At 51.2% G+C, this 19,343-nt stretch overlaps 1 protein-coding gene across 4 annotated transcripts; it reads right to left on the bottom strand.

The window, feature by feature from the left end:
- Positions 1-8,838: 8,838 nt before the first annotated feature.
- On the bottom strand, positions 8,839-18,817 carry IRAK1 (interleukin 1 receptor associated kinase 1). Of its 4 annotated transcripts, none has more exons than XM_059680162.1 (14): positions 18,529-18,816; positions 18,260-18,427; positions 18,022-18,153; positions 17,803-17,906; positions 17,444-17,632; positions 17,174-17,238; positions 16,891-17,005; positions 15,909-15,994; positions 15,232-15,439; positions 14,301-14,366; positions 12,445-12,681; positions 10,944-11,355; positions 10,307-10,450; positions 8,839-9,913 (listed from the first exon to the last, which is right to left on the bottom strand). In XM_059680162.1, the coding sequence occupies exons 1-14, from the start codon at positions 18,662-18,664 to the stop codon at positions 9,852-9,854; spliced, it is 2,124 nt and encodes a 707-aa protein (XP_059536145.1). In that variant the 5' UTR covers positions 18,665-18,816; the 3' UTR covers positions 8,839-9,851. The 4 variants fall into 4 exon arrangements, with proteins under 4 accessions (XP_059536145.1, XP_059536144.1, XP_059536143.1 ...); XM_059680161.1 differs by having other exon boundaries at positions 15,909-16,027; positions 17,444-17,629; positions 18,529-18,814; XM_059680160.1 differs by having other exon boundaries at positions 15,909-16,027; positions 18,529-18,812.
- Positions 18,818-19,343: the final 526 nt, after the last annotated feature.

Below are 19,343 nucleotides of genomic sequence, written 5' to 3'. Positions count from 1 at the left end.
GTCACTGATCAGCTTTCTCTAAGGAGAGCTAAGCCTGCATTTTCTAGAATTGTATGTAAATGAAGTTATCCTGCCCTTATGCCTTTTTCATTTTTTTTTTTTTTTGGTCTGGCTCCTTTTGGCCAGTGTAGTTATTCTGACTCCAATAGACTTTTGTTATTGTGTTGTTGTTGTTATTAATTAGTCTTTCGATGTGTGAACACACAATTTGTTTATCCAGCCACCTGATGGCCATTTGGGTTGTTTGCACTGTCTGGCTATTGTGAATAGAGCTGCTGTGAACATTTGTGTACAAGGCTTTGTGTGGAACTATAAATCCATTCCTCTTGCATCGGAGTGGAGCGTGTGTATCATAGAGTATGTCAGGGGTGGGGAATGTATGGCCTGAGGGCCGTTAAGGCCCAAGAAATCATTTGGGCTGGCCCTGCCAAGCCATTAGGGGTGAGTTAATTAAATGTTTGACCAAATATAGCAGGGTAATTTTAAAAAATATATTTTTATTGATTTCAGAGAGGAAGGGAGAGGTAGAGACAGATAGAAACATCAATGATGAGAGAGAATCATGGATCCGCTGCCTCCTGCACGCCCCACACTGGGGATTGAGCCCACAACCCAGGCATGTGCCCTGACCAGGAATGGAACTGTGACCTGGTTCATAGGCCGACACTCAACCACTGAGCCATGTAGGCTGGGCATACCAGGGTAATTTTTGTTGGGGTCCAGCCCCAGCAGGTCCAGGGGTTCCCAAAGGTGTGGACGGAGTCGGCGAAGAAGGAATGACACTGAGACAGCGTTCAGGTGATCATCATAGCGAGGTTCTCTCTTTATTGTCCTATTACATCTATATTTATACTTTTTGATCCTATAAGCATGCCTCTATAATCACATCATAGTATGTTTTAGGTCATGTTCTACAGTTCCTTGTTTCTTATCTGACCTTTGCCAAAAATCCTGTCTCTATCTAGTTCTGTTGATTTTAATCTTGTCTAGGTTAATCTCTGTGTTCCATTATAAGGGCTATTCCAAGGTCACTGCTCTACTGATAGGCTACAAGGAAGTGACTGAAGGAGATTATCCTACCCAGTAAAGGTGATGTCCTCCCAGCCTCGCTGCTTGCCTTCCCTGGGACTGCCCTGTGTCAGTGGGTCTCCAGGGGTATAGGCTTTGGTGCTTTCCCTGGTGGGCAGACCCCTGGGGATGCGGGCCCAACAAGTCCCAAAATTATTGCCAACAGTCTTAGTCCAAGTTCTTCACAAGTAGTACATGGTATTTCTGTAACACTAGGGGGATTTACTGATTTATTCTCTTCCTTAGTCCTGTTAACCCCTAACCTGGGGAAACAACCTTTCTCAGGGAGGTGGTCCTGGTTAAAACACATAGGGCTAAAAGGGGGCGCAAACATATGCCATGTACGCCAGGTCCCTTGAAACATAAGCTGGGCAGATGTTTCTTCCCTGCAGCGACTGTGTCAAGCAGCAAGGGTGGATCAGCTCCTGGCAAATTTTTAAGTGAATAATTTTGCATGGTCCGAGAATGATGTTATAAATATCCAAATGGCCCTTGGCAGAAAAAAGGTTCCCCACCCCTGGTGTAAGTGGATGATATTTTAAGACACTGCCAAACCATATTCCAAAGTGGAGGAACCATTTTCCATTCCCACCAGCAGTGGATGAGAATTCCAATTGCTCCATCATTTATATGGAAATGCAAAGGGCCTATAATAACTAAGACAATCTTGAAGAAGAACAAACTGTTGGAATTACTGCTAACAGAAATTAAGCCTTACTCTAGCCCAGCTGGTGTGTCTCAGTGGTTGAGTGCCAACCTATGAACCAGGAGGTCAAGGTTCTATTCCCAGTCAGGGCACATGACTGGGTGTTGGGCTTGATCCCCAGTATGGGGTGTGCAGGAGGCAGCCAATAGATTTTCTGTCGTCACTGATGTTTCTATTTCTCTCTCTTTCCTCTCCCTTCCTCTCTGAAATCAGTAAAAATATATTTAAAACAAAACAACAAAAAACCAAGACTTATTGTAAGACTACAGTAATTAAGCTAGTGTTGTATTTTCCAGGGACATAAAGACTGATGTAACAGGACACAGGCTACAAACAGGCCTGTGCAAATACAGTCAAGAGATAGATGAGAAAGTCCCCACGTTGATTCAGTGGGGAAAGATTGTCTTTTTAGTAACTACTGTGGGATAAATTGGGTGCCCATGTGGGATAAATTGGATGTTCACGTGGGAAAACAGGACATTTTGATGCCTACCTACCACCAGAAACAAAAATCAATTTGAGATGTAGCATAGACCTAAATATGTTTTTTTAAAAAATATTACAGCTTTTAAAAAAATATGTTTTTATTGATTTCAGAGAGGAAGGGAGAGGGAGAGATAGAAACATCAATGATGAATCACTGATCAGCTGCCTCCTGCAAGCCTCCCACTGGGGATCAAGCCTGCAACCTCGGCATGTGCCCTGACCGGGAATTGAACAGTGATCTTCTGGTTCACAGGTCAATGTTCAACCACTGAGCCATGTCAGCCAGCTGGGCTAGACCTAAATATGAACAGTAAAGCAACTAAGCCTCTAGAAGTCAAAGGAGAGTATCTTCATGACCTTGTGAAGTTCAAGAACATGCAAAACTAATCTATGTGTCCCTGGTTCTCTTGCGTGAGGAACCTTTCCAGGGTGACAGAAATGCCCTTGTACTCCTACCATCAAAAGCTGGACTGTAGCCCCGACTGGTTTGGCTTGGTAGAGTGTCGGCCCTCGGACCAAAGGGTCCAGGTTCGATTCTGGTCAAGGGCATGCACCTGAGTTGCAAGCCTGATCCCAGCCCAGGTTCCATCAATGTGTCTCTTTCACATTTGCGTGTCTCTCTCTCTCTCTCTCTCTCTCTCTCTCTCTCTCTCTCTCTCTCTCTCTCTCTCTCTCTCCCCCTCCCTCCTTCTCTTCCTCTCTCTCTCTCTCTCAAAACAAAACAAACAAAAAAACAACAGAAGAAATATCCTCAGATGAGAATTAACACCAAAAAAGTCACTGAGCTATACATGTACAGTTTGTGTACTTTTCTGCCTTTAAGTTAAACCTCCTTAATGAATTCTATTAAAAAAAGCCTACCTTTTGAGGTCTGGCTCGGGCAGCTGGGTGGGAAGGTGGTGGCAGTGCCACACAGAGACTGCAAACTGTGGCAACTGGAAATCCCAAGTTCTGTTTTGTCAGTTAAGCTATGGCACCTGAGAGACATCAGCAGCCATGCCTGCACAGGCATGTGGAAGTATGAAAAGCTCAGAGGGGAGTTCATTGTTGGAGATGTTATTTGGGAATGATCAATAGATAGATGGTCTTTAGAGCCATGAGAATGAGTGAGTTCACTACAAGCGTGAGTGGAGGTAGCAAAGAGGGTCCGGGGTGAGCCCTGAGGGACTCCTACCTTGTAGAGGTTGAGAGGGCATGATGGGAAGGTTGCCAGAGGAGCGCAGTCAGAGGGGGTGTGGGCGCCAAGAGGCCCATAGGATGACGTCAGACAAGGGTCACTGGAACTGGCAACATGATCATTGGTGTCTTTGAAACCACTTTGGTGGAATGGTAGGGTCAGAGCCAGATTAGAAGGGGTTGAAAAGAGAAGAAGTGAGGAAATAGGTAATTATTTTGAGAAGTTTGGCTATAAAGAGTAACATAGAATTAGGGTTGTGATTGGAGAGAGGTGTTGGGTCAAATGACCTCTTCAAGAATGGAACATATTTGGCCCTAACCTGTTTGGCTCAGTAGATAGAGCGTCGGCTTGCAGACTCAAGGGTCCCAGGTTCGATTCCAGTCAAGGGCATGTACCTTGGTTGAGGGCACATCCCCAGTGGGAGGTGTGCAGGAGGCAGCTGATCGATGTTTCTCTCTCATCGATGTTTCTACCTTTCTATCCCTCTCCTTTTTTCTCTGTAAAAAATCAATAAAATATATTTTAAAAAGAAAAAAAGAATGGAACATATTTGATGAAAATAGATCTAGGAGCAAGGGGGGAATTGATCATGCAGGAACAAGATGGAGTGACCTGAAGAGTGAAGAATTACAATGGAACCTTGGCTCTCAGACTTGATTTGTTCCGGAAGGCTTTTCGAGAAACGATTTGTTTGAAAACCAAATCATCTTTTCCCATTAGAAATAATGTAAATTGAATTAATTCCTTCCAGACCCCCAAATGACTCCATTTTGACCTTTCTTTTTTTTTAATTTTTTTAAAATATATTTTTATTGATTTTTTACAGAGAGGAAGGGAGAGATATAGAGAGCTAGAAACATTGATGAGAGAGAAACATCGATCAGCTGCCTCCTGCACATCTCCCACTGGGGATGTGCCCGCAACCCAGGCACATGCCCCCGACCGGAATCGAACCTGCAACCTTTCAGTCCGCAGGCCGACGCTCTATCCACTGAGCCAAACCGGTTTCGGCATTGACCTTTCTTATATACAGTTCATGTGTAATGTAGTGTTTAATCTATCAACAAACACTTCTTTCCTTTTTAAAAAAATTGGTTTTTATTGATTTCAGAGAGAGGAAGGGAGAGGGAGAAGAGAGAGAGATAGAAATATCAATGATAGGATAGAAACATGGATTGGCTGCCTCCTGCATGTCCCCCACTGGGGATCAAGCCCGCAACCTGGGCATGTGCCCCAACCAGGAATCGAACTGTGACCTTTTGGTTCATAGGATGACACTCAACCATTGAGCCACGCCAGCTGGGCAGAAAGGGGGCTCTTGAGCAGAACCAGTTATTAGAGTGAATAAGCCAATAGTGGAGAAAAGGTAGAACATCATAAACACTTGATTAATACAAAAGTAGTCAGGGAACAAAGGGAACAAGGCACAAAGAACAGATGGAACAAATGGAAAACAAATAGCATGATGGTAGACTTGAGCTCAACCATTACATGTAAATGGATTAAACAAACCAATTAAAGGCAGATATTATCAGACTGGTTCCAAAAGTAAGCTGAAACCATACGTTATCTTATAAAGTGCACTTTAAATATAAAGACACAGATAGGTTAAAAGAAGAGAAAAAAATTATATGGCAAAACAAATTAAGTATAAAGAAGTAGGGCTGGCCCTGGCTGGTGTGGCTCAGTTGGTTGAGTGTCGTCTTGTGCACCAAAAGGTCACTGGTTCAATTCTGGGTCAGGGCACATACCTGGTTTGTGGTCAGGGTACATGCAGGAGGCAGGGAGGTAGCTGATCGATGTTTCTCTCTTGCATTGATGTTTCCCCCTCTCTCTCCCTTCCTCTCTCTTTAAAAATCAATAAAAATTATAACATAAACTGATGAACAAAAACAGATCTAGAGACAGAGAAGCATTGATCAGACCGTCAACCTCAGAGGGAAGGTGGGGGGGGGTGGGGGTAAGGGGGAGAGATCAACCAAAGGACTTGTATGCATGCACATAAGCCTAACCAATGGACACAGACACCAGGGGGGTGAGGGCATGAGTGGGGGGGTGGGGGGGCAATGGAGCGGTAAGGTCACATATGTAATACTTTAATCAATAAAGAAAAAACATTTTAAGAAAATATATATTTAAAAAAAAAGAAGCTGGAGTGACTATATTCATACCAGACAAAGCAGACATCAAAAGAAGGAATATTACCAGAGATAAAGAGGGGCATATCCAGAATATAAAAAGGTCAATTTCTGAAGAAAACTTAGCAATCCTCAATGTGTATGCACCCAATGCAAAATAGATGCTGCAAAATCTGACAGAATGAGAGGAGAAAGACGCATCCACCATTACAATTGGAGACTGTGATATTTCCTCTCAGTCTGCCAGAGAGAACTGATAGACAGAAAATCAGCAAGGATACTGAAGACTTGAACAACGCTATCCACCACCTTGACCTAATTGATACTCCACCCAACTGCAAAATATATACTCTTAAAATATACATGGAACAGCCCTAGCTGGTTTGGCTCAGTGGATAGAGCGTTGGCCTGCAGACTGAAGGGTCCCAGGTTCAATTCCCGTCAAGGGCACATACCTTGGTTGCAGGCTCCTCCCGGGCCCTGGTCAGGGTGCGTGCAGGAGGCAACGAATCGATGTGTTTCTCTCACATTGATGTTTTCCTCTCTCTTCCACTGTCTCTAAAAAGATTAATGGGAAAATATCCTCGGGTGAGGATTAACAACAACAACAACAACAACAACAAAATATATATGGAACATTCACCAAGCTAAGTCTCAATAATTTTAAAAGGAATAAAATCATACAGAGTAAATTCTCTGACCACGATGGAATTAAAAACACATAACAAAAAGGTATCTGCAGAATCTCCAAATATTTGGGAACTCAATGTACTTCTATGTAAGACATTAGTTAAAGAAGTAATCGCAGGGGAAGAGAACATTATGAACTGAATGATAATTAAAATAGAACATATCCAAATAAGTAGAATTCAACTAAAGCTGTTCTCAAAGGGAATTTGTAGCTTTAAATGTTTATGTTAGAAAAAAAAGGTTTAAAACCAATTATTTTAAGGTTACATTTTAAGAAGTTGGAAAAAGGTGAGCAAATGAAAACCAAAATAAGTTTTATTACTCCAAAGTAAGTAAAAGAAAGGGTAAAGAGTGGTTATTAACAAAATAAAAAATGGGTAAACAATGGAGAAAAATCAATGAAACCAAAATTGGGTACTTTGAAAATATTTGATAAAATCGATAAGCTATCTAGGACAGCGGTTTTCAACCAGTGTGCTGCCAAGAATTTTCAAAACATGCAGTACCTGACTAGTCAGGGCACTGACCTCTTTTCCCTTATATTGTCAAATGAACACATGACAACAGCCAACACAATAGCTATTTAGTGTGAATGAATCAAAATTATACCTATTTTTTGTCAGTTTGGCAAAAAATATTTTTGGTGTGCTGCAGAATTTTAGTAATTAGTTTATGTGTGCCATGAGATGAAAAAGGTTGAAAATTGCTGATATAGGACGATGAAAAAAAGGAAAGACAGAAATTACCAATATCAGGAATGAAAGGGGATGTCACTATAGTATCTACAGGTATAAAAGATGATAAGGGGGGGGATTACTAACTTTATAATTTAGATGAAATAGACAAATTCTTGGAAAGACACAAATTACTAAAACTGACACATGAAGCAGAAAACCTGACTGAATGGGCTGATAGATAATTAAAGAAATTGAATTTGTAAATAAAAATCTCCCACAAAGAAAACTCCAGGTCCAGAAGCTTTCACTGGTGAATCCATCAACCATTTAAAGAAATTAACACCAAGCATATACAAGCCCTTTAAGAAAATAAGAGAAGGGAGCACTTTCAAATTTATTTTATGAAGCCTTGATACCAAAACCAGATGAAGATATTACCAGAAAATCAATATCCTTCATGAACATAAATGCAAAAATTCTCGAGAGATATTAGCAAATGAAATTTAGCAAGTGCTCTTTTTATCTAGGGAATGCAAAGTTGGTTTAATATTTAAAATCAATGGATGTGTTTCACGTTGACAAAATAAGTGTTTGACAATCCTACAGCTAGCATCATGCTTAATGGGGAAAGAGAACATTTTGCACCTACAATTGAGAACAATTGAGAACAATTGTACTTTCACCACTTGTATTTAACATTTGATTAGAGGCTCTAGCTAGTGCTGTAAGGCAAGAAAAAGAACTAAAAGGCAGATTGGAAAGGAAGTGTTAAAACTGCCTTTATTTGCAGATGAAGTGATTGTGTACAGACTATCCCAAGGTATTTTACAAAAAAACTGCTAAAGCTGCCAAAACCGGTTTGGCTCAGTGGATGGAGCGTCGGCCTGCGGACTGGAAGGTCCCGGGTTTGATTCCGGTCAAGGGCATGTACCTGGGTTGCGGGCACATCCCCGGTGGGAGATGTGCGGGAGGCGGCTGATCGATGTTTCTCTCTCATCGATGTTTCTGACTATCTCTCTCCCTTTCTCTCTGTAAAAAATCAATAAAATATATTTAAAAAAAAAAAAAAACAAACTGCTAAAGCTAATTAAGTGAATTTAAGCAAGGTCACAGAATACCGAGCTAATAGATAAAACTCAATTGTTTTCCTATACATTACCAATGACCAATTAGAAAATGCTGCCCTAACCGGTTTGGCTCAGTGGATAGAGCATCAGCCTGCAGACTCAAGGGTCCCAGGTTCGATTCTGGTCAAGGGCATGTACCTTGGTTGCGGGCACATCCCCAGTGGGGAGTGTGCAGGAGGCAGCTGGTCGATGTTTCTCTCTCATCGATGTTTCTAGCTCTCTATCCCTCTCCCTTCCTCTCTGTAAAAAATCAATAAAATATATTTAAAAAAAAAAGAAAATGCTATGAAGGTACCATTTACAATAGTATCAAAACCCATAAACTAGCCCTAGTTGGTTTGGCTCAGTGGATAGAGCATTGGCCTGCGGAACGAAGGGTCCCAGGTTCAATTCCAGTCAAGGGCACATGCCCGGGTTGCAGGCTGAATCCCCAGGAGGGGGCCATGCAGGAGGTAGCCGATCAATGATTCTCTCTCATCATTGGTGTTTTTATTTCTCCCTCTCTGAAATCAATAAAAACATATTTTTTAAAAACCCTATCGAATATATAGGGAAAATTTAACAACCCATGAGAGTACTGATGGGTAGTGGTGTTGTGGACCTGCCACCAGTATGGTGACTTACTGGGAACAGAAATAAGAGCCTCCAGAGGATTTGGGGGGAGAGGGGGTCTGGTGTTTTGTGCTGGGCAGTCAGGAACCCTGAGTTGAAAAGCATTGGGAAAGCTTTCAGCTTTCAGTGCAACAAACTCCACCAGTACAACCAGAGATTGAAACGTAAGATTTTATTGTTGTAGTACAACTTGGACTTCACCGATGCCTAGCTTTGTGGGGCATGTAGTGTGTCATGACTGTGGACACAAAATCATTGTAAGCCTGTGCTACAGCCCTGGGCTACTTTCGACGACACTCCTTTTCATGAAACTTCACTTGCTTCTAAAACTGCGAGTCCCGTTTTCTTTTTCCTCTTTCTCTGTCTTGATCCCAACTTCTCGCCTTGGGGCTTTTGTCTGGGTAACACAGGACTCGGGCCTAAGCGAACCTTGAGAAGTGGCCCCTTTGTTACAATCAGCCTGGGCCTGATGCCGAGCCTGCAGCCTCTGGAGGGGACTTGGTTTGGAGCCTGTCTGTAGCATCGAGGGGTGGCCTGGCTGGCAGGCAGTCACGTTAGGCTGGCTCCCAGCTCCTTGGAGAAGCCTACAGACACTGGCCTGATGTGGGGCGCTGCTGGACTCTCTGGGGTATCTCAGAACGCTCACTTCTAGTGGATTGAACCATCGGGCAACCACACCTCACTTTTCCACGTCGCAAGCTGCTGGGAGGGCCCCGGGCCTCACCTGACTCTTGCACGGAGTGCCAGGGACAAAGGGAAGGGCTACAGCCTGCTGCTGTTGGCCTGGGCTGCATATGCCTTGCCCAGCCCTCAGGGGAGCCGGCTCCCTGCTGCATCCCATTGTACCAGTGGTCCCACCCACTCTCCTCTGGCCTGGGCAGCCAGCAGCCTTCAGACATGCATTCCTCCCACACACACCCCTCCCATGACGGTGGCTTTCGTCTCCCGCAAGTGCTGGGCTGAAGGCAGGCCTTTGAGATGTCCTGCCCTACGGACGGCTTCCGGCAGCCGGCCCGGGTGGCGCTGAGTCTGGCCTGTGCCCACACCCCTACAGCACAGGGGCCCCATCCCTACTGCCCACAGGCTGCTGAGGGTTTGTGTGTGCTATGAGAACTTCCAACCATGAGAACTTTGACTTCCGGGTTTGGGGGATCTGTCTGGGTGAAGAGATCAGCTCTGAAAGTCATCACTCTCTTCCGGGCCCCGCCTGTTTCGGTGGTCCAGGCCCAAGCCTGCAGGGGGAGGAAATGCCAGTTAATCAATGGGGGAGCCTCCTTGACTGCCACAGGGCTGGGCCATGGCTCCCCTCAGCTCCCAGGATGCTCTCTGGAATGAGGGGTTTCTATTCCTTGTTCAAATCGCACCTGCGTGGAAAATGCTTGCTGGAAGCAAACGGGGGCACTGGCACCCCAGGGCTAAGGGAAGGTGCTGTTCCAGAAGAAAATGAGGGAGGCACAGGGCCAGGCTGGGCTTCCAGCCATTGTGAGACAGGGTGGGTGGCCTGCCTCCGCGCTGGCCCACACCCTGGGGGAGCGGGGGCCTCATCGGCGCGCCATCAGAAAGAACACTGCTGTTTGGGGCTGGCACGAGGCCGAGCGTCCAGCTGCAGAGTGCACACAGGGTACCTGGGAGGGAGCTGGACGACAGCAGCTGCAGGCTGTCTAGGACCCCGTCCTCATACAAGGCCAACTTCTGCACCATCTTCTGTCGGGCTGGGTTGATGACAATCTGTGGTGGCTGCGACGATGCGGAACTGCCCAGGAGTGATCCTGGGGTACAGAGAGCAATGTCTTAGCTTCAGGGGCTGTTGTCCCGAGGCGCTCCTCACAGATACTTCAGTGTCTCAAGATTTCCCAGTCCCCAGCCTAGCTTCTGGCCCCATTCAGGGCAGAAGTCCTGGGTGCCCCGAGGGCAGGGGCTAGGAGGCGCTGCCCCACAGCTCAGCTCCCAGAGAGGCCAGGAGGCTGGTGGCCATGAACAGAGCCTTCCTTGTCCCCAGCTTTCAGGAAGTGAGCTCCTGGCCTCCTCTCACCACCTGGGGGGTATGGCCTGGGGAGATGACAGCACCGAGCTGTCATGTGCGCCCCTTTCCAAGGCTGGGCAGGCCACCTGCCCTAAGACAGAGGCCTGGAGCTGGTCAGGGAGAGAGTGAGCTTATAGCAGGCCACAGTGGCCTCATCCCAGAGGCTGGGGGTGCAAGGTATGGGGATTGCTGCCAAAGGAGGCCCCTGGTCCCTATTCTGGGCACTTGTCCCCATTTACCTTCCACAGCCGTGGGCCGGGGCTCTGGGCCGCTCCCCCATGACTCTCGGGTGGCACTCGAGCTGGCCTGCCTGAGGGGTGCAGGGGTCCACGTGGCGGCCCCCTGTGCAGGGCTGTCTGGCAGGGCTGGGCCCGGGGGGCAGCCTGCGGTCAGGTGCCAGGAATGCAGGGTGGCAGACACGCCAGACACACTCTCGTCACTCTCCACAGGCTGGTTGGGGCCTTTCTGGAGCCGCTCTGTCGCCGGGGCCGGGGTTCCTGAGGGCACTGCCAGGGGCTGCCAGGGACTGGCATTGCTGGTGGTGGACATGTAGGAGTTTTCCTGTGGGGAATGGGGGTTGCGGCCGGCAGCCTCTGCCTCCAGGGGCGGCCCTGCCACTGAGGCCTGAAGCTTCTCCAACCTCTCGTATACCTGTGAGGAGAAAGAGGGGTTCAGGGTACGTGGTGGGTGGGCTCTCCCTTGCTCTTGGGCAGGCCAGTTAGGCCATGATCAGTCACAGCCCTCACAGGAGACGCTCAAACCGCAAGGCTGCTCCAGGGCATCTGCGACCTGCCTTGGGGCTTGGGCTGCGGGGCCCACTAAGATGGTATATCCTGCAGCTGGGAAAGCTCTGTCCCTTGTCCCCTTGTCCCTGCCCCAAGGAGCGCTGAGTCACAGCCACCAAAACTAAGGACTGAGAATGACTTCTCTCTTCTAGAAAGTGAATCTCGTTTGGCCAGCGTGGCTCAGGGGTTGAGCGTCGACCTATGAACCAGGAGGTCACGGGTCCACTTCTGGTCAGGGCACATGCTTGTGGGGGGCGTGCAGGAAGCAGCTGATCAATTCTCATCATTGATGTTTCTTTAAAAAAAATTTTTTTAAAAAAAAATTGATTTCAGAGAGGAAGGGAGAGGGAGAGACAGAAACACCAACGGTGAGAATCACTGATTGGCTGCCTCTTGCACACCCCATGCTGGGGATCGAGCGTGCAAGCCAGGCGTGTGCCCTTGACCGGAACTGAACTTGGGACCCTTCAGTTCACAGGCCGATGCTCTATCCACTGAGCCAAACCAGCTAGGGCTCATCATTGATGTTTCTCTCTCTCTCCCCCTCCCTTCCTCTCTGAAATCAATAAAAATATATTTCAAAAAATGAACGTAAATCTCACTGCCCTGGTGCCCTCAAATGGGGCTTCTCTATTCTCAACTGTCAGAGGGAAAGAGGTGGAGGCCAGGGAAGGGACAGAAAAAGGCAGGTGCAGTGGTGCGGTACATCCAGAAGGGGGCGCAACAAAAGCCCTTAGCCTCCATACACGAGGCAGGGCTCAGTGGAGCTCCTGCCACCCCAGGCAGAACCAACGGCTAAGTGAGAAATATACGGAGACTCGGTCTCCAGAAAGATGTGTGGCAGGTGCTGTTTGGCTCGCTCTGGGCAGTGCCAGGCATGTGGGGTTCCCAGGAGGCCACTGCCCCCATGGGCAGGAGGTGCCTCAAATGCTTTCTGACCCCTCCCCTAGGATACCTGGGTCATGGGGGGTCTCTTCTTAGCCCGGCGGTGCAGGCAGCAGCAGGCCAGCTGGCCCAGGGCCAGGCCTAGCTCGGGTGGGCAGGGCCCAGGCCTAGGGTCCAGGTGCTTCTTGTAGATCTGGGAGGCGATTGGGGCAGCCCAGGCATCTGAGGCCAGACCCGCTTGGAGTGTGGTCTGGGTGCTTTTCAGGGCCACCCCGGCATCCTCAGCTTCCTCTTTAACCAGGTCTTTCTGTGGGACAGACACTGTGAGCATGGCCACTAGGGAGGCAGTGCCTTTGGCTGAATTCCCCAGGCCCGCGGTCACTGACTCCTGTGGTCTTGCTTCGGTTGGTTAAATACCCACTGTATGCCCACCACTGCCCCAGGCCATAGGGATACAGCGACAAACAGAACAGCCTGGGCCACCTTCACAGAGCGGACTTCCTAGAGGGGAGAGATGCCAACAACAAGCCTAGAAAAGCAATGGCAGCTCATGAGGAAGTGGCACCTGAGCTGGGCTCTGAAGGCATGGGCTAACCAGAGAGGGCAGAATCAAGAAGGGGGACATACCATGGAGAGACACCCCAGGACTGGAGGCCACTTTGAGTTCTGAGAGAGGAAGGACCAGGAGGAAGCACCTGAGTTGGGGGTGGCTTTTGAGGCCCTAGGACAGGCAGCAGGGAGACTAGAGGACAGAGAGAAGGCTGGGGGCGGCGGGACCCGGGGAGTTGAGGCTGCGTTCAGGCATCGGGCCTTCACCCCCAGTACAGTGGGAGAGCAAAGGGGCTTCCATGTTCTCTTTACATTTTCCCTCTTCCTACTGATTTTAGAGCAGGGGTGGGGAACCTTTTTTCTGGCAAGGGCCACTTGGATATTTTTAACATCTTTCTCAGGCCATACAAAATCATCAGCTTAACAATTAGCCGGCTGTCAAACATTTCATTAACTCACCCCTAATGCCTTGGCAGGGCCAGACCACATGATTTCAAGGGCCTTATAAGGCCTGCAGGCTGGACATTCCCCACCCCTGTTTTAGAGAGAGAAGAGAGGGAGGGAGAAGAGAAGGGAGGGGAGCAGGGGAGGGAGAGAGAGAGAAACATTGACCCGTTGTTCCAATTATTAATGCATTCATTAGTTGACTCATGTATGAGCCCAGACTGGGATCAAACCCACAACCTCCAACCGACTGAGCTATAGGGCCAGGGCTCTTTATGTTTTTAAACGATTAATTTGGCCGTGGATTAATTTGGCCGCAGCACAGAGAACAAATAGAAAGGATCCAAAGAAGAAGAAAGACCCCCTGAGGAGTTGGGGGTGGTGATGACAATAGAGAGCAGCCCCAGGGGGATGTGCCCACGGGTGTGGAAGGTGAGGGAAGGAGGGCTCCCGTCTGGCTCTCTGGTTCCTGGCCCAGACTCGGCAATGGACAGAAACAGCCCTGAGCCAGGAGCAGAAGCGGCCAGAGGTACGCCAGTTGGTAAAGTGCTGCTCGGGAATTAAGTCTGTTTCCGCATCGGTCCAGAAAGGGGTTCAGAAAGAGCAGGCATTTGCTGGGACGCCCCCTCCCCTCCCCTCCCCCCAGCCCGGGTGGGGTCTGGAAAAGCCCAGAGCATCTACAGAAGAAAGACAGGTTTCTCTTCAGCAAGGTAAAGGAAGCTGCCTGTGCCCTGCCTACTTTCAAAGGTGAGTCAGCAGCAGCAAAGGTTGGCTTCTGTGGTTGCATTCCAGAACATTCCACCCTCCAGGGCTGCACCTGTTGGTTGTCAGGAGCAGCGCCTCTCTGCCCCCCCCCCCGCCCCCGCCTCCTACCCTGTCTGCCCCTCATGCTTCCTGTCTGCCTCCCTCCCTCCCCTGCCTGAGGAGGCTCACCAAGTACTTGGTCTTGGCACCATGCATCTTCACAGCCCTCTGGCCAGCCAGGGTTTCCAGAACTACCTGGAGAGAGAGCAGGATGAAGGGCACAGCAGTGGCTTCTGGGATGGTGCTGTCCCAGGCCTTGGTGGGGAGGGCTACAAGGAGAGGTGGCTTGTGGGGTAGACATACTGGCCAGGCCCTTGGATGGGCCAATCAGGACCAGCACACTACAGGGACAGAGCTAGATGTCATGGGACTGAAGCTTTGACAGTATGGAGCACCAACTTGAAGAAAAAGAATGCAAAATGGCCCTGACCGGTTTGGCTCAGTGGATAGAGCGTCGGCCTGCAGACTCAAGGGTCCCAGGTTCGATTCTGGTCAAGGGCATGTACCTTGGTTGTGGGCACATCCCCAGTACGGGGTGTGCAGGAGGCAGCTGATCGATGTTTCTCTCTCATCAATGTTTCTAACTCTCTATCCCTTTCCCTTCCTCTCTGTAAAAAATCAATAAAATATATTTTTAAAAAAAAGAATGCAAAATGACAGCTCAGCAGGAGTGGCTCAGTGGTTGAGCGTGGACTTATGAACCAGGAGGTCACGGTTCTATTCCTGATCAGGGCACGTGCCCGAGTTTTGGGCTCAGTCCCCAGTAGGGGGCATGCAGGAGGCAGCCGATCAATGATTCTCATCATTGATGCTTCTCTCTCTCCCTCTCCCTTCCTCTCTGAAATCAATAAAAATTTATTTTAAAAAAGCAAAATGACAAATATGAAATGAGGTAACAGGGCCAAAGAAGGGGCCCACGCCAGGGAGGGAGGGGCCTGCAGGTGAAGCTCCGTTAGCTTCCTGCAGGTTGGCCTTGTCTCCACATGGAATTCTCCAGGCCCTTCTGCCTTGGCTGGCCTCAGCTGCCCCCCTCCAGCCAGCAGAAGGGGCCATGGCTCACCACGCCAAAGCTGAAGGTATCGGTGTCCACAGCCAGCCTCCCAGTCTTGATGTATTCCTCGGGCAGGTAGGCCAGGGTGCCACGCACAGTCTGCGTCCGGGCCACAGTGCTGCTCTGACCAGGGTTGGCTGCTGCAAAACGGCTGAGACGGGCCAGGCCAAAGTCTCCCAGTTTGGGCATCAGTCTATCATCCAGAAGGACGTTGGAACTTAGGGGAGAAGGGAAAGTTGTGAGCTTGGCCCTGGCCCCAGCTCGCTCTACCCTCCCACACCTGCCTGGCCCTGATGTCATTGGACTCAAAGCCGCCAAACCGCACCGTGCCCACACAAATTGGTTGGTACTGTCAGAACAATCCGCTACCTGGGGGTTGCAAGCGGCGCCCGGGGCGCCCTTGCACAGTTCAGCCCCTGCACACCAGTGGGGGGCCGGTCCTTGGCTTTTGCTCAGTGACCCTGGCCCCCAGCTGTGATGTCCCAGGCCTCAGGGCTGCACCTTGTCCCCCATTTCCACCTTGAGCAGGAGAGGGCAGGCCCATTTTCATGAGGGGCACTCGGGGCGGGGCTCCCCTGGACCACATTCCCCGCTGGTGGAAGGTTTGGGAGCATCATTGCCTTGCCATAGACTCCACTCCTGCAGCTCTCGGGGGACCCAGGGGCCTGACTGTGTCCCCTCCTTACCTCTTGACATCTCCGTGGATGAGGCTGGGGCTGTCCTGATGTAAAAACTGAATAGCCCGTGCCGTGCCCAGAAGGATGTCCAAGCGCTGAGGCCAGGAGAGAGGGGAGCAGGCCTGGGTCTGGAGCAGCAGAGGGAGCAAAGGGGCACGGGGGAGGCTGGGGGCCACCGTTCTTTAACCCCAACCCTCCCTCCACCTGTCACTGTGGGATCTGGACAAACACTTCACTCCATGAGCTACTTTACAAGAGAACTGAGACTAAGCTATTTCACTGCTTTATTAAAGCACGCTGGGAAAGTGGCTAGGAACACGCTCTCTGTCAGCATACAATTCGGCGGTTCTCAGTTCCTGAAGTTCATTCATGTGTCTCAGGATGATCGGGACATTGTTGGAGGCTTTCGCTCCACTTCCCCCAACACAGTGTGCAGTTCACCCCTGTGTCTTGTGGGCACCTCACTGGACAGGGGCCCAAATGTGGGTCCAGAGAGTGCAGCCTGCTGCCCACTGCCCTCTTTCCTCAAGGGCAATGCTGACAACACTCTTCGGCTACCCTGTTTGCAAAGAGGCGTGGCGTAGTGGTTGAGCGTCGACCTTTGAACCTGGAGGTCACATGCCTGGGTTTCGAGCTCAATCCCATGTGGGGCGTGCAGGAGGCAGCCGGTCAATGATTCTCTCTCATCATCGATGTTTCTCTCTCTCTGAAATCAATAAAAATCTATTTTTTAAAAAAGAGGAGAAGGTTGAGCCAGGTTCCTGTGAGTCAGTAACTCCCTTTTTATAGAGGCACCAAGGCCCAGCTCCCGGGCATACAGGAACAGTCAGGGAGAGGCCACGGAAAATGGTGACCCACCTTGGGCCAAAGACTGAGCCCAGGCCCTGCCTGCTGGTGGGACTCACTCATGGAGGCCGAGAGCCTGGGCCTCCTGCCCACTCTGCCCAGGTGCTGCAGCTCTGGGAAAGCGTGCCAGGCCAGGTGAGACTACCTGGAAGTGGAGGCGGTCTTCCAGGGAGCCGTTGGGCAGGAAGCCGTAGACAAGGCAGTAGTAGCCACTCTGAGCACAATAGCCAGCAAAGTCCACGATGTTTGGGTGACGAAACCTGCTTGGAAAAGTGGGGCCTGAGTGCTCGGGCCCCCAGCCTCCGTCTCGCTGTAGCGGGGGTGAGCAGTCCCTACTGGTCCCCCAGCCAGGCTGGGCCGGGCAGGTTTCTGCATCCAAGGGAGCTGGTCCCGTGGTGTGTGGTCCTGGAGGGCCGCCCCAGGCTCACCGTGACAGCTGCTCCACTTCGGTCAGGAAGCTCTGCTTCACAGTGGTCCACTCCAGGTCTGCCTCCTGTAGCCCCCAGGGAAAATGGGGGGGGGCAGCATGAATCTCTTATAGCCAAGGATTGTGGCCACTCCCAGTGCCATCTGTCCTGGGCCCAGAACAACCAAGGGGCTGGGGAATTAGAGGGCTGTGTGGGAAGCAGGGGGAAGATCAGAAAGGCGAGGGTTTGCTGTCAGCCTTCCAGGGCCCCTCGCCAGGATGCTACACCCACCTCCTTCAGCTTCTTCACAGCGTACACCGTGTTCCTCAGTACAGCCCGGTACACACATCCGAAGCCGCCCTCCCCGATCTTCAGATCCTCTGAGAAGTTGTGGGTGCCCTGGGAAATCTCATGGAGGGGCCAGCAGAATGGAGAGGGGTGGTTCCCTTGCAGGAAGGACACAGGGTTCTCTGGCCTCTGCTGTGGAAAGAGACCCCGATCAGGTGACGTCCTGTCTCTTCCCCTCAGCCCTGGCCACAAGCTCCCCCGCATCACAGCTGCCTCCCAGCTGGACTGGCTGGGGCTCCCTGGTGTACCAAAGCCTGGGTTTCTTGTTCCTTGTCTGGAACCCTTCCGGGGGACCCACCTACCTTGGTAGAAGAAGAATCTAGAGACCGTGGCGGTGGCTGGAGGGCAGCAGGGCTTGGGACAGGCCCGCACTCAGGCCCAGAATGGGTCTGGAAGCCTGGAAAAGCTTCATAAAGATACCAGTGAGAGGCAGGTAGAGACCAGCAACAAGGTCTAGAGCCATGGCCATGGTCATGGTGGCCTTTCCCTCAGGTCTATCAAGCCCGCCAGAACTATCTTACCTGGGGAGAGTACAGTTGAAACCGAGGACGGCAACTTCAGGGGGCTGGGGGCCTTGGCCTCAGAGGGTGCAGGGATGGAGCTGGTCCTCGGGGCCTTGGCGCTGGAGGGTGGGAGGGGGGCGGGAGGGTGCCCTGCGATGTTAAGGAAGGAAAGGCTGGTTAGGCCTTGGCAGGGGGAGGAGCCCCGTGAGAGGCCTCCAGCTCCGGGGTCCCAGGTCCCAGGGCTGCGCGCGCTCACAGGCCGTGATGATGTCCCTCGCACGGAGCAGCTGCAAGTGCGTGAGGATGTGCACGAGGTCGGCCACGCGGGCGTTTCGGTTGATCCAGGGCCACAGGACGCTGGCAGTGCGCTGCTCGGAGCGTTCACACAGCCGGAGTTCGGTCTGGTCACGCACAATCAGGGCGGCTGCGGGACAGGGGGCATCAGGCCTGGGCGCCGGGGGCCGGGGCCGGCGCGCCCCCTGCCCCGCCCCCCCTCCCCTCCCCTCCCGGCCCGCTGCCACGTACCAAACTGGCACCAGTCGCTGGGCTCCAGGGCGTCCATCACTTTGTAGAAGCGGCACATGACCCAGGATGGCACCTCATACAAGAAGTGTTGGGCGCCGGGGGCCGCGGGGTCCCCCGGACCCGGGCCCCCAGCCATGGCCGCTGCCGCCGCCGCCGCCGCCAGGCCGGGGCCTCTTGGGGCCTCGGCCGGCCGGGTCCGCGGACACTGACTCACTTCCCCTTTAAGCCAGCCTCGTGCGACGCCCGTCCTGGCGGAAGGGGCGGTGCCCCGGGCGCCACCATCTTGCCCGCCGCCGCGATCGCGGCCGCTGCCGCCGCTGCTGCTGCCGCCCTCGGCCACACGGGGGCGCCGCACGCGATTCCTTCCTGTGAAGGCAGCGCCACTGTGCGGGTTCAGATGGGCAAGATGGGCTTCCAGGAGGAGGGGCCATTGAGTGGAGCTCTGGGGGATGGAGAGCGGTTCCCAGCACGGAGGACGGAGGCTGTGGCGAAGGCATGGGGCGTTCCAGAAAGGGCTGGAGCCGGGCCTTGTTGACAGTCACAGGGAGGTCCCATTGAAATGTTTTGGCTTTATTTGGGAGGCCTGGAGAGTCCTCAGAGATGCCGGCAGAACAGGGTCAGATGAGGGTTACATATACAAAGGCCCCCGGGCTGACTCCTGTCAGCTGGCCGAGTGGCTGGGTGCAGGGAGAACGTTCTGGAAACTTGTACAGCAGCCCGCCCCAACTCGGAGCATTTTCGCTCACCTCCTGTGCCGTGGATCCCATATTTCCCTCTCCTTCAGGAACCTGCACCAGCACGTGTTACCTCTTAGC

The sequence above is a fragment of the Myotis daubentonii genome, chromosome X (assembly GCF_963259705.1).
Source record: "Myotis daubentonii chromosome X, mMyoDau2.1, whole genome shotgun sequence".
In the NCBI taxonomy this organism is placed as follows: Eukaryota; Metazoa; Chordata; class Mammalia; order Chiroptera; family Vespertilionidae; genus Myotis; species Myotis daubentonii.
This window is presented reverse-complemented; position numbering and strand designations above follow the sequence as displayed.